Source organism: Lynx rufus, unplaced genomic scaffold (assembly GCF_022079265.1).
Source record: "Lynx rufus isolate CCGP_SWC_20201006 ecotype Redwood Valley unplaced genomic scaffold, mLynRuf1.p SCAF_23, whole genome shotgun sequence".
NCBI classification, from domain to species: domain Eukaryota; kingdom Metazoa; phylum Chordata; class Mammalia; order Carnivora; family Felidae; genus Lynx; species Lynx rufus.
In genome coordinates, this window is record NW_025814838.1 from 5273610 (window position 1) to 5286389 (window position 12780).

General features: G+C 47.4%; 1 protein-coding gene across 9 annotated transcripts in view; it reads right to left on the reverse strand.

Annotated features, from left to right (window-relative positions):
- Nucleotides 1-12780, reverse strand: part of SLC5A11 (solute carrier family 5 member 11) — a 37360-nt gene that overhangs the window by 14843 nt on the left and 9737 nt on the right. For 2 of the 9 annotated variants that reach the window (XM_047087544.1, XM_047087550.1), the window contains 4 exons: nucleotides 9181-9285; nucleotides 7912-8017; nucleotides 5254-5334; nucleotides 1512-1717 (listed from right to left, as the gene is read on the reverse strand). In XM_047087544.1, coding sequence (XP_046943500.1) covers nucleotides 1512-1717; nucleotides 5254-5334; nucleotides 7912-8017; nucleotides 9181-9285 — 498 coding nt within the window. The remainder of the gene's footprint in view (nucleotides 1-1511; nucleotides 1718-5253; nucleotides 5335-7911; nucleotides 8018-9180; nucleotides 9286-12780) is intronic. The other 7 variants (XM_047087548.1, XM_047087546.1, XM_047087545.1 and 4 more) reach the window with 6 other exon arrangements.

The following is a 12780-nucleotide window of genomic DNA, read 5'->3' on the forward strand; positions in this document are numbered from 1 at the left end:
GAGGTGGGGGAGGGGCAGAGAGGGAGGGGGATGGGGGATCCAAGCAGGCTCCGCGCTGTCAGGGCAGAGCCGGACGCGAGGCTGAAACTCACACTCCGAGCCGAAACCGGATGCTCAACCGACTGAGCCACCCAGGTGCTCCCAGGCCTGTGAAGTTCAAAGCTCATGCTGTTAACCTAGATCTGCGCTGTGTCCCAAGGTCTCCTCTACCTGAGATGGGCTGAGGGGGAGAAGATTTGCCAAGGACGGTCTCCCTCTTAGAGGGGCGGTACACGTGCGCTGCGCCTACCACTGCCCCGGGCGCAGAGGAGTCGCGGCCCGTGGGGAGACCCGGCCTCCTTTTCCTGCAGTGTTGACCGGCATACATTCCGCGGCCCTACTCCATGATCGTTTCTTCGGTTAAACTTCCATCAGCCCTGACTCTGCAATACGGCTGCCAAGATGGCACACAGATCTCTGGTCTTCAACAGGAGAGGCATTTTGATTCACGGGGCTTAAATCTTGACAAAGTACGAACAGGTGCACAGGAGGAAACAACTTCCATCCAACCTGGCACGTCTGCCCTGTCTCCCTGCCCATGAGCCCTCTTCTTTCTTTTACCTACATGCATCCGGGCTCCTTTGTGCAAATATAAGAAATGTGAACATTGATTCTATCCACACTCTGTTAACACAAGGGCTTATTATGCATCCTGTGCTGCCTTGTACCTTATTTGTTTCTCCTTTGCACTGGCTGTTCCCTCTGCTGCACACTCTGTTCCCCACCTAACGCTGGGAGCCCTGCTCCTCTCCTTCGAAGCCTGTGCTTCCAAGGGTCACTTCTTGGTCCTACCTCCCCTTGCCACCCTATTTTATTTACTTTCTGATATATATTTTTAATCTCTACACCCAGTGCGGGGCGTGAACTCAACCCTGAGATTAAGAGTTGCCTGTTCCACCACTGCCCTTTTAAAAAATTTTTAATTTATTTTTATGGGGCACCTGAAGTCTGCTTTGGATTGTGTCTCCTTCTCTCTCTGCCCCTTCCCCAATCACGGTCTCTCTCTCTCTCTCTCTCTCAAAACTAAATACACATTTAAAAAATAAATTTTTAGGGGCGCCTGGGTGGCTCAGTCGGTTGAGCGTCCAACTTCGGCTCAGGTCATGATCTCGCGGTTCGTGAGTTCAGGCCCCGTGTCAGGCTCTGTGCTGACAGCTCGGAGCCTGGAGCCTGTTTCAGATTCTGTGTCTCCCTCTCTCTCTGACCCTCCCCCGTTCATGCTTCATGGGGAAGTAATGGAACTTCCCCAATGAGTTCCCCTTTGCAAATATTAGTAGCTTTGGATTTGCCCCTACATGAGCAAGCTCAAGAGGTAAAACAACACACAGATGTAGAAAGGAAGTAGTCGAGCTTGGGGGCAAGGGGGTGGGGAATGCAAACAAGAGCAGATGGAGGGAAGAAAAACCGGAGTCTCCGGCCCCCCAAGGAAAGAAGCCTCCCGGAGGGCGCTCGCTCAGCCAGCTGGTCTGTACCTGATCCGTGCACCAGTACCAGAGGGACGGGATGGACATTCCAAATAGGATCCCAGGCCACGGGAGATCGGATGTCAGTGGGTCTCTGAAAATATGGAAGGCGTCATCTCGGGGCAGTCCGCAGCTGCTGTTCTCACTCCGGTTGCTAGCCAGGGCCAAGAAGTACTTCTCCTTTAGGCCTTCCATCCCTCCGACTGCAGCAAAACCTAGAATTCAGAGGAATAGCAAATTGTCCAGAAACTCAGAGCAATCCACACCAAGCGGTTAAGGGGATGGTAGGAGATGGGTGAAATCCTACTTAGAGCAGAGCTACTCAGGAAGGTTAGTCGCCTTCAAGGTTCTTAACTTTTTTTATATGCCTTCGGTAGTGATTACGTATTGCTTCTCAAAATATTAATAATCAGGGGCGCCTGGCTGGCTCAGTCAGTAAAGCGTCTGACCTCAGCTCAGGTCATGATCTCACCCTGTGTCGGCTCTGTGCTGACAGCTAAGAGCCCGGAGCCTGCTTTGGATTCTGTGTCTCCCTCTCTGCCTGCCCCTCCCCTCCTGGTGCTCTCTCTCCACCCCCCCCAAAAATGAATAAACATTAAAAAATATTAATAACACATAATACAAAATACATAAGACTGTAAAAGAAACAGATATACTGAAGACAATCATTGAATCATAAAAATTGTGACTCAATAATTTACATAGTTGCTCCATTAAACAGTAAGAACCAGCAGTGAGCGTAATAATAATTTATTTATTTTTAAGATTTTATTTTCAAGTAATGTCTACACCCAACATGGGGTTAGTTAAAATGAAGGTTAATATAAATGGCTTTAAAAAAAAAATGGCTTTTTCTTCTTTTTAATCACTCTAAAAGACAACTGACTGTCTAAAGCAAAACTTGTAGCATTGTACTGGGGTTTAAAACATCTGTAAATGTATGGCAACAATAAAAGACAGAAGAGAGGATTTGGGAGTGTAATATTGTAAGGTTCTTTTTTCTTCTTTTTTTTTTTTTTTTGAGAGAGACTTGTGCTGTCTCTCTCTGAAAAATAAACATTCAAAAAAATTTTTTAAATGAATTCAGTAAAGTTGCAGATACAAAAACCAACATACAAAAATCAGTTGTGTTTCTATACACTAACAAATGATTGAAAGGAGAAATTAAGAAAACCCCGTTTACAATTGCATCACAGAGGATAAAAAAAATAGGAACAATTGTAACCAAGAAGATGAAGTGTCTGTGCACTGAAAACTATAACACACTGATGAAAGAAATTAAGGAAAACACAAATAAATGGGCAGATATTGTGTTCATGGATTAGAAGAATTAATATTATCAGGGGCGCCTGGGTGGCTCAGTCGGTTAAGCATCCGACTTTGGCTCAGGTCACGATCTCACAGCTCATGGGTTCAAGCCCCACATCGGGCTCTGTGCTGACAGCTCGGAGCCTGGAGCTGCTTCGGATTCTGTGTCTCCCTCTCTCTCTGCCCCTCCCCCGTTCATGCTCTGTCTCTCTGTCTCAAAAGTAAAAATAAACATTAAAAAAAAAAAGAATTAATATTATCAGCATGTCCACACCCCCCAATGAGATCTACAGATTTTTTTTCTTTTCTTAATAAGCTCTATGCCCAACGTGAAGCTTGAACCCACGAGCCTGAGATCAACAGTCGCATTCTCTGATAACTGAGCCAGCCAGGTGCCCTGCAATCTACAAAATCAGTGGAATCCCTATCAAAATTTCAATGGCTTTCCTCACAGAAATAGAAAAAAAAAATCATCCTAAAATTCATATGGAGCCACAAAAGACCCAGATACCCAAAGCAACATTGAGAAAGGAGAACAAGGTGGGAGGCATCATGCTTCCTGATTTCAAGCTTATTATAAAGCTGTAGAAACCAAAACCGTATGGTGTTGGCATAAAAAGACTCACAGACCAATGGGACAGAATTGAGGGCACGGAAATTAACCCACACGTATATGGCCAGTTAGTTTTCAACATGTGAATCTCTGCAGATCCCTTGGGAGAACATCTAATAAAGCAGATTGATGAAGATTACAGAGGGCTGATCTGTAATCTCTTTCCTGCCTGACTGTAATGGATTAAGTAATGGAACTTCCCCACCGAGAACCCATACTTTTGTGGAGAAAGGTCTAGAGGTGTTGCGAAGAATGACAGAACTTGGGAAGATCTACATTTTGGGTCTCTTTGCATCTGAAACCTGTCATAAGCAGCTCGTGAAGCCCTGGGAGGTTCAAAGGTTTGGTATTTATGACAGTGACCACACCGAGCATTTTTCTAATACAGCTGACAACTGTCCTTCACGTATTTGTTACTCATTTGTATTTCCTTTAAAAAAAAAAAAAGTTTATTTATTTTTGAGAGAGACCAAGAGTTGGGGAGAGACAGAGAGGGAGGGAGACATAGAATCCCAAGCAGGTTCCAGGCTCTGAGCTGTCAGTCCAGAGCCTGACTCAGGGCTCAAACTCACAAACCGTGAGATCATGACCTGAGCTGAAGCCAGACGCTTAACCGGCTAAGCCACCCAGGCACCCCTGTATTTCCTCTTCACATACGGTATACCAGTGAACTTTTCTTCTTCATGAGGGTCCAAAACATTTGTTAAAGTTAATGAGCAATTTTTGTTCATGTTGTGAAACAATTATTCCATAATTACTTCCTTAAAGTTTTGTTTAAAAGACGAAAGCCACACATAAACACAATTTAAAGTGTGCAGAAAGGCACAATGCTATGATAAAACTCGTATCTCCTCGACCCCTGTTCCTAGACAATTCCTGAGTCCTTATTTCTTGTGACTTTGACACTCTTGAGGAACTGATTAGGAATCTTGTAAAATGATTCTCCATCGGATGTCTGATGTTTATTCCTGAATAACATTGAGGTTATGTGGTTTTGGTAAGCATGGCACAGAGGCTCCGTTATGTCCCTCTCACCCTATGAGCAGCTACATATCAATATGTCCTATTCCTGGCGACATTGACCGCGATCACTTACCTACAATGGTGCATGCCAGGTTGCCCCAGGGTAAAGCGACTATTTTCCCCTTTGTGATTAGTGAGTATCTTGGACGTGGTAACTGAGATCATGCAAAAATCCCTGGTAACTTGAGCATTTACCGTTGAATCTTGCCTCCAATTATCATTGTGGTGCCTTTATGTTGATTTTCTATTTCTCTCCCTCTGTCTGCATTTATTAATTGGAATTCTCCTGTAAGAAGAATTTTGTCCCTCTGTCCCTTTTATTTATTAATCATTTTTCCCTCTCAATATAGGAGGAACTATTCATTTTTACCTAAAAATCAGTAAACTTCCGGGGCGCCTGGGTGGCTCAGTTGGTTAAGCGTCCGACTTCAGCTCAGGTCATGATGTCCCGGTTCGTGAGTCGGAGCCCCGCGTCGGCTCTGTGCTGACAGTGCAGAGCCTGCTTGCGATTCTCTCTCTCCCTCTCTCTCTGCCCTTTCCCACCCCCACCCCCACCCCCACCCCCTGGTGCTTTCTCTCTCTTTCTCAAAATAAATGGATAAACTTGAAAAAAAAAACCCAGTAAATTTCCATAAGTTCAGTTCTCTTCCAGCTAAAACAACCATGTCTCAAGGAAATCATCCGTGATGGAATGCCCCTGGGGTATGCTTTTGACAGCTGGGTTTGCTGATCCCTGTGATGAGAGCAGATGTCCCTTCCTGAGAGAGGGCCTGTCACCCACCCGAGTGACCCTGGGGCCCCACTTACTGTAGCCCATCAGGATGAGTGCTCCTATAAGCATGATCAGAGTCTGCAAGGCATCCGTGTAGATCACAGCAGCCAGGCCACCTGGGGGTGGGGGTGGGGATAAGCATGGAGATGAGGGTCGGACACCCTGGGTAACAACAGAGAGAATCTGGAAGCTCAAGACCTGAAATTTCTTAGTGTTGTTTGCAAAGATGGCCACAAGACCTCCTTCCTGGGCACACACCCATGTTGCCTTGTGCCTTTCCTGCTCCTTTTCACGTTTTTTGTTTTTTTTTTTTAATTTTTAAATGTTTGTTTTTGAGAGACAGAGAAAGAGAGAGAGACAGCATGAGTTGGAGAGGGGCAGGGAGAGACACAGAATCCGAAGCAGACTCTAGGCCCTGAGCTGTCAGCACAGAGCCTGACGCGGGGCTCGAACTCATGGACTGTGAGATCATGACCTGAGCCAAAGCCGAATGTTTAACCAACTGAGCCACCCAGGTGCTCCTGCTTTTCATGTTGATGTAAATAAAGCTGATTTCTCTATGTCTTAACTATGGGCTTGGCCAAATGACTTGCTTCGACCAACAGAATATGGGGGAGTGCTACTGTGCAGGCCTAAGCCTAGCCCTCAAGGGCCCTGAAGCTTCTGCTCTTGCTTAAGACCATTGTTTTAAGTCCTTACATCTGTGGGTGGTTCGTTACACAGTAATTTCTAACTGATTCAGGAAGTGATGCATGGGCTGTAGTCCCCAAGCTCTGAACAACTTTATTTTTAACCCTGGAAAAAGGATATGAGTACTAGGTATTCAGAGCCCTAACAGGCTTCCTGAGCAGGCTCCTGTGGTTGGCCTCAGTGAATTCTTCTTACTTTTGCCACCTGGCACAGTCTTGGTAATGACAATAATGGCAGCAAATCTATCTGGCCAAGGCCATCTTTCTAGTCTCTTCCTTATACTATACCTCCTTCTTCCCAAAGGGAAAGGGATGTTTATCTGATCTGAGCATGTTTTACGAGTGGGCAAAGTCAGCACGCAATAAAAAACATGGGCAGAGGTGTGGGGTTTTCTACCATGCCTCCTCCTTCCTGGCTAGCAGGAATAGGGCCCTGTCACAAACGGGGAGACACCCAGCCTAGACTCTTGTCCCAACTCTCTGCTGCCTGAGTGCAGTGATCCTGAAGCCGGGTGCCACTGAAACCCGCCATCGTTTCTATACTGATGTTCACTGAACAATTTATCATGTGCCATGCACTCTGTTTAGTATTTTATTCAATTGTTCACCAAATATCTAGTGAGTGCCCTACCTAGCTCTCCATGGTAGGGATAGAGAAGCAAGCAAAAAGCATGTTCCCTGTCCTCATGGAGATTACAGTCTAATGGGACACGCAGACCAGGAAACAAAGGTAAATTGGCTACTGGGACTAGCCCTTCCCTTTCCCTGGGCTCCAGGCACACAGCTTCCATTAGTGCGGAACACTCGAGAGATCCTTCAGGGGCCTTTGCATGGGTTTGATTTGACCGCTTTTGAGCTTAGAGCCTCCCGTGGTGTTCCACAGCCCTCGGAGCAAAATCCAGGCTCATTTCATCTTTCATTTCCCTCAAGGCACTGGTTGCTGGCCTTTCCCCCATCCCCTGCTGAGTCACACGGGGGGGGGGGGGGGGGGGTGGCAATCTGTCTCTGGCTGGTGGGAGTGGCCCCCCTGGAGGTTAGCGGGTCGCAGCTTGAGCCACCTGCTCATTCAGCGTCAGCCACATTGACCGCCTTTCTGTTCCCCAAACAAAGCATGAGTCTTTACATGTGCCCTTCTCCTAGCCTGGTCTTCTCTTCCTCTGTCCTTCTCTTTAAAGTTTCCTTCCTATCATTTAAATGTGGTTCAGATGTCACCTTAGAAAGGCCTTCTCTGAACATGCTATGTAAAAAAAAAAAAATAATAATAAACCTCTCCTTACCCATCACTCCCCACCTCACCCTGCGTGGAACTTCCTTCACAGCACTTACCAGATTATAACAATACATCCTGATATAATTTATTGGTTTCCTTGTTCATTGTCTGTCTCTCCATCCCTATTAGAATATAAGTTCCTTTGGGGTAAAGATTTTGCCTGTTTTGTCTACTGCTCTACCTCATTTCCTAGCACGATGTCTAGCACAGGTAGGTGATACCCAGACATATTTGTGGAATGAGTTATATTATACGAAGAGGAAGCAGAGAAGGGTGAGCTGGAGCAGAAGATGGAAGATTAAAAGGTGAATATTCAAACACAGATATTTGTCCAGGCCATACTCTATGCCAGTCACTCTCCTGGAGTGTGGTTCCGACGGGGAAAAACGATGCTGCCGCACGTTATTCTCCGAGATTACAGTTGCTGACAATCTCGCTTTGCAGAGTGCATGTGAATAGACATGTGCCTCACTCAGTTTTCAATAAATAATTCTGCAGTAAATAAATGGAAAATAGCTTGATGCAATTGTGGTGCATTTTTCAATCCTCCCTCTAATCGGGAAGCCCTCTTCCCTTGGACAATGGCCAAGAGACACCATATTATCTGGGGTCATTGATTGAGGTGTAATGAATGGATGGCTTTAACACACTAGAACATCAGAAGATGGGCCAGGAAAAGATGGGGGTGGGGGTGGCCCACGGCCTCTCAGGCGTCACCTCTCGTTCAGACACACCTGCAACGGTGTACAGAGCTGTGATGGCCAACAGCCCAACTATGGCCAGGTAGAGATCCAGGTGCAGAGACTGCTGAATAAAGATGGCACCCGCATACATGTCCACCTGTAGAGACATGAAGTTCACGGATGAATGAATGGATGGACATTTTCAGCGCAAGTTCCCCTAAGACTGGATTCCAGCAAACAGAAGAGTCCTACATTGTGCTTTCTTCAGCCACCTCTTCCTGTATCAGAGGTCTCAAACTGGGACCCTTGGGCAAGTACATTTGAGACCCATTCACTGGGCTAATACGACAACCTCCTCAATGGCCCTCCTGCTGCTACTCCTGGTCTTTCTAGCCTCCATTCTCCACTTTGCAACCTTTATCAAATACCGCCATGAGCATATCATCCTTCTCCTGCCCATTAAAATTCTTCCGTGGCCCCCTACTGCCCCCAAGATAACGTCTAAGTAAATAAGTTAGAGTTGCATGCCAGGCTTCATGGTCTGCTTGACCCTTGGCCTCATTTCCCTCACTCACTGTTTCCCTGCTTCCCTAACAAGCTATGCCCATCCATGTCGCCAATGTTTTGCTTGCTCTAGTCCATCCATCGGGAACACCAGTCCCCTTTCTCTAGTTCATAATCCTCCTTGGTCATAACTTCCCTGGTGACGACTTCCCCACATCTGTAGCTTTCCACCAGACCCAGAGGCAGAATTCTGAAAGGATGCTGTCATCCAACGTCTGTCTTTCAAGCCTGCAGCTGGCATGGACTCAGTTATTGTTGTTTGGATTGAATGGAATTCCTCTGCAACCCCTGCACTCTCCTCACAAGAGACAGGCTCTCCTCAGCCCCAACTGGAAGTGGAGACAGCATCAGCTGAGTCACAGGCAGGCCTGGAGGCTGCAACGCATCTGCTCTTGGCCTCTTTCTAGAGATTGGCCCATCCAACCAAAGTTCAAGGTGGAGCAGGCTCAATGGCCGCAGCCCATCTGATTAATAGCTGATCACTGTCTAATCCCAGGAGGAATATGCCCGCTCCACCCAAGGGGTGACCTGCACCATCTAGAGATGTTGCCAGAGAACCTTTGGCAGAACCTTCTCCCGACTTCTTCTGCCCATGCTTGCCCTCTCCCTCCCACCCCTCCTACCCTCTGCTAACCTCCCGGAAGCCTGCCCCACAGGAGGAGGAAGTGCACAGGGAGGACACACTCCCAAGCAGTGGCTGTAGTTGATCTTCTCACCATGCCACAGGTACACGGCTGGGCTATGTCCCCACCTTACCGAGATCTTGGTGAAGATGTAGATAAACAGGTAGAGCACAGCCAAGATGATGGGGATCCTGTTGCCACCAAAGCGTTTCCTCAGGTATTCTGGCATCGTGGTGACCTAGGGGCCAGAGCTCAGTGGTCACCACATACCTGACTTTGGGCACATGGTCTCAGGGCACTGGCCCTTCCCTCCTCCCCAAACTCAGCAGCACCAATGGCCTTCTTGATCGTAGGCCTAAGAAGGGAGGAGAAAATGGGGGCAGAGGGGTGGGGTGTGGAGGAATTGGGGTTCTGTGCCAGGGGATGTACCCAACTACCAATCCCATCCCAAAGTTTGCTATCTCTTATCAGTTACTTAATGTTTTCCTTTCAACCAGCTCACCTAAACAGTTAAATACATTTACCTAAACTTCAAATCACCATCATAAATGGAAAATCAACCCTAAATTTAAGAGAACGAGCAAAAATAAACAACGGGTAGTAAAATAAACACCGGGTAGTAAAACAATTCATTATTTTCTATTCCTTTCTGGCAACACCAAAGACTCTGGGCCCTGAGCCTACTCATTTAAAAAAGAAAAAGAATGCTGGAGAAGTGTTGGATTGGTCTTGAAGACAGGCTAGGACCAATGTAAGGCTTTCCCCTTGAGCTCATCAAACAAGTGAAAGACAACAGAAAAGGAAATAACTCCACCACGTGACTCAGTGTGGCGGGTCCCATGTCTGACACCTAAAAGCATCTCAAGAATCTCCATTCGTCCAGGTTCCAAACTTTGGGGAATTGCTCTATTCTAATCCTTTGGTCAGGGGGCACCTGGGTGGCTCACTCGGCGAACTGTCCTACTCCAGATCAGGTCATGATCCCATGTTGTGAGGTTGAGCCCTGCATTGGGCTCTGTGCTGACAGCTCAGAGCCTGGAGCCTGCTTCAGATTCTGTGTCTCCCTCTCTCTCTCTCTCTCTCTGCCCCTCCCCATTTCATGCTCTGTATCTCTCTCTCAAAAATAAACATTAAAACAAGATTTAAGCCTTCGGGCAGGTTACCAGCAAAAGCAGGGGATTCTAATAGCAGGCTCCAGGGTTGGCAGAAAGATGAGGGGGGGCACTGAATCATGGCGGCTCCCTATGCCCCAGGCTGGGTGGTCCAAAGTCAGATGTCATTACCATATGGGCACCCAAGTGACTGGGGTGTGCTGCTGAAAACCACTGTTGAGGGTTTGGCATGTTCTTTCCCAATCTCCTCACCCTCACTGTACTCTAGCCCTGGACTTGCAGTTGAGACACTGCGACATCAAACCAATGGCTCTTCCATGAGGTACTAGATCTTGGATGGGGAAGGACACAGTTATAAACATATTTGCAGAAATGTTTGCAGCCTCTCCTCCAGGCTGTTGCTGCTTGGGTATCCCCAAGTCTAACCCAGGGAGGAGAAAACTAACAGGTCACCCACCACAAGCTCATGAATGGCAAACCATCCATTCCGAGGTCAGATTGTGAAGGGATACTGGGAAAGACTAGATGGCTAGACTCGGTTCAAGAATAGCAAATAGTTGGGGCACCTGGGTAGCTCAGTCGGTTAAGCATCCGACTTCTGCTCAGGTCATGATCTCACCTCTTGGGTTCGAGCCCCACGTCAGGCTCTGTGCTGACAGCTCAGAGCCTGGAGCCTGCTTCCGATTCTGTGTCTCTCTCTCTCTGCCCCTCCCCACTCACGTTCTGTCTCTTTCTGTCTCTCAAAAATGAATAAACATCAAAAAATTTTTTAATAAATAAATAAGAATTATAAATGGGTAATGGTAATCTGGGTATTCAAGAACCCAAGGGTGTATGGTGCAAAATTATTTCCACTTCGATGTATGCTTGAAAGTCTTCTCACAATAAAATATTGGCCAAACAAACAAAAAAAAAGAACTCCAGGAATAAATGGGCATTTTCAAATAGGAAAAAAGAAAAAAAGCTTCTCTTTCCTGCCCATCTCCCCCAGAGAACAATCTGGAACTCTGACTCTCATGTCTTCCCCTGGTTTTGCAGCAAGGTACCTACAACAGAGATTTTCCAGAAGCACATGCACTGACACTCTATCAAGGAATAACGCATGGGGACATTCAACCAGTACTGAACGGATGTGCCCGTGGTGATGGTGTGACAGCTGATTAGAGAGGACACGAAGAGCCTCAGTCCGTTCAGGTGAGAGGAACGGGCTTCCCTGGCAGATTTACTGTCTGTGACCACAGCTGTTAAGCTGTCAAGGAGCTAAAAAGGCAATCTGCCAGCAAGGAAGGTTGAGAAAGACAGACAGACAGAGCCGAAGAGGTGAGGGACGGCCCACAGGCAGCACAGGAACCACCCTCTGGTTGTAGCTGGGTGAATGTTAAAAAGAAGTAAATGCAGGGGTGCCTGGCCGGCTCAGTTGGTAGACCATGCGACTCTTGATCTCAGGGTCATGAGTTCGAGCCCACGTTGGACGTGGAGCCTACTAACAAAAAAAAAAAAAAAAAAAAAGAATAAGAAATAAATGCAGTAAATGACTGCTGCCCTGGGGTGATGAGCACCCTAGTTCCTGAGGCCTCGCTGCTTGTGGGGCCCCTCCCTCCCAGACCCCCCATTTCCTGGGGCAGAGGACGGCAAGGGGCTTCCAGGACCTGCATACTGTCTCCCCCACCCCACCCCATCCAGACTGCCATACTTTTCCTCCTCATGTAAATCTCCTCCTTCTTCCTCCGAAACCCCCACCTGCTACGTCCAGCCTTCCCCAGGGCCCTGCCCAGGACTCAAGGGGGTTCCAGCTCCTTCAAGGTCTTCCTTTTCTTGGGAGACCCTTTCCCAGTGTGGAAGCAGCCACAGGGACAATGCAGAGAACCCACATGGGACACCTTGCATGGTGTCTCAGTCTGCTCAGCCCCGGCAAGAATGGGGCATTTCTGCTCTAGCCCCCACTTCCCTGACCCACACCTAGGCCTCGTCAGCCATTCACCTCTGACGCCCCAAATGTTCATCAGTACAGCCCTCTCACTTGCTAACTCTGGTGATGCTTTGGGATCTGACCAGGACATCTGGTCCCTAACCAGTGCCTCTTCTCTCGGGTGTTAGCTCATTCCTCATGTTCTTCCTTCTGGATCCATCAAAGACCCTGCTGCTGAGTTATTTCAACAATATTTAATTGCACATCTCCTGTGTACCAGGCACGACTCTAGGAGAGAACAGAAATGGTTCCCACTCTCCTAGAGCTTACAATCTAATGGGAGACACACACAGTCTAGGAAAGTGGTTCTCAACCGAGGATGATTTTGTACCTCCCTAGGGAACGTTTGGCAACGCCTGGAGATGACTTGGCTGTCACAATTTGGGGTGTGGGGTGCTGCCAGCATCTACTTGGTAGAGACCAGGCATGCTGAGAAATGAGAAAGCTTGGTTTACTAGAAGAGGCACACAGTCTATTGGGAGACATCTGAGTTTAATAGCCACATGAGCTAATGCAAAGCAGCAAAGGCCACAATACGATGAAGAAGGAAATTTAACCTCATCAGGGAGGTCAGAGGGGCTTTTTGGAGGAATTATTGCTTAAAGTAGGATTTGAAAGATGAACAGGAGGTAACCTCCCTGTGAATGAAAAA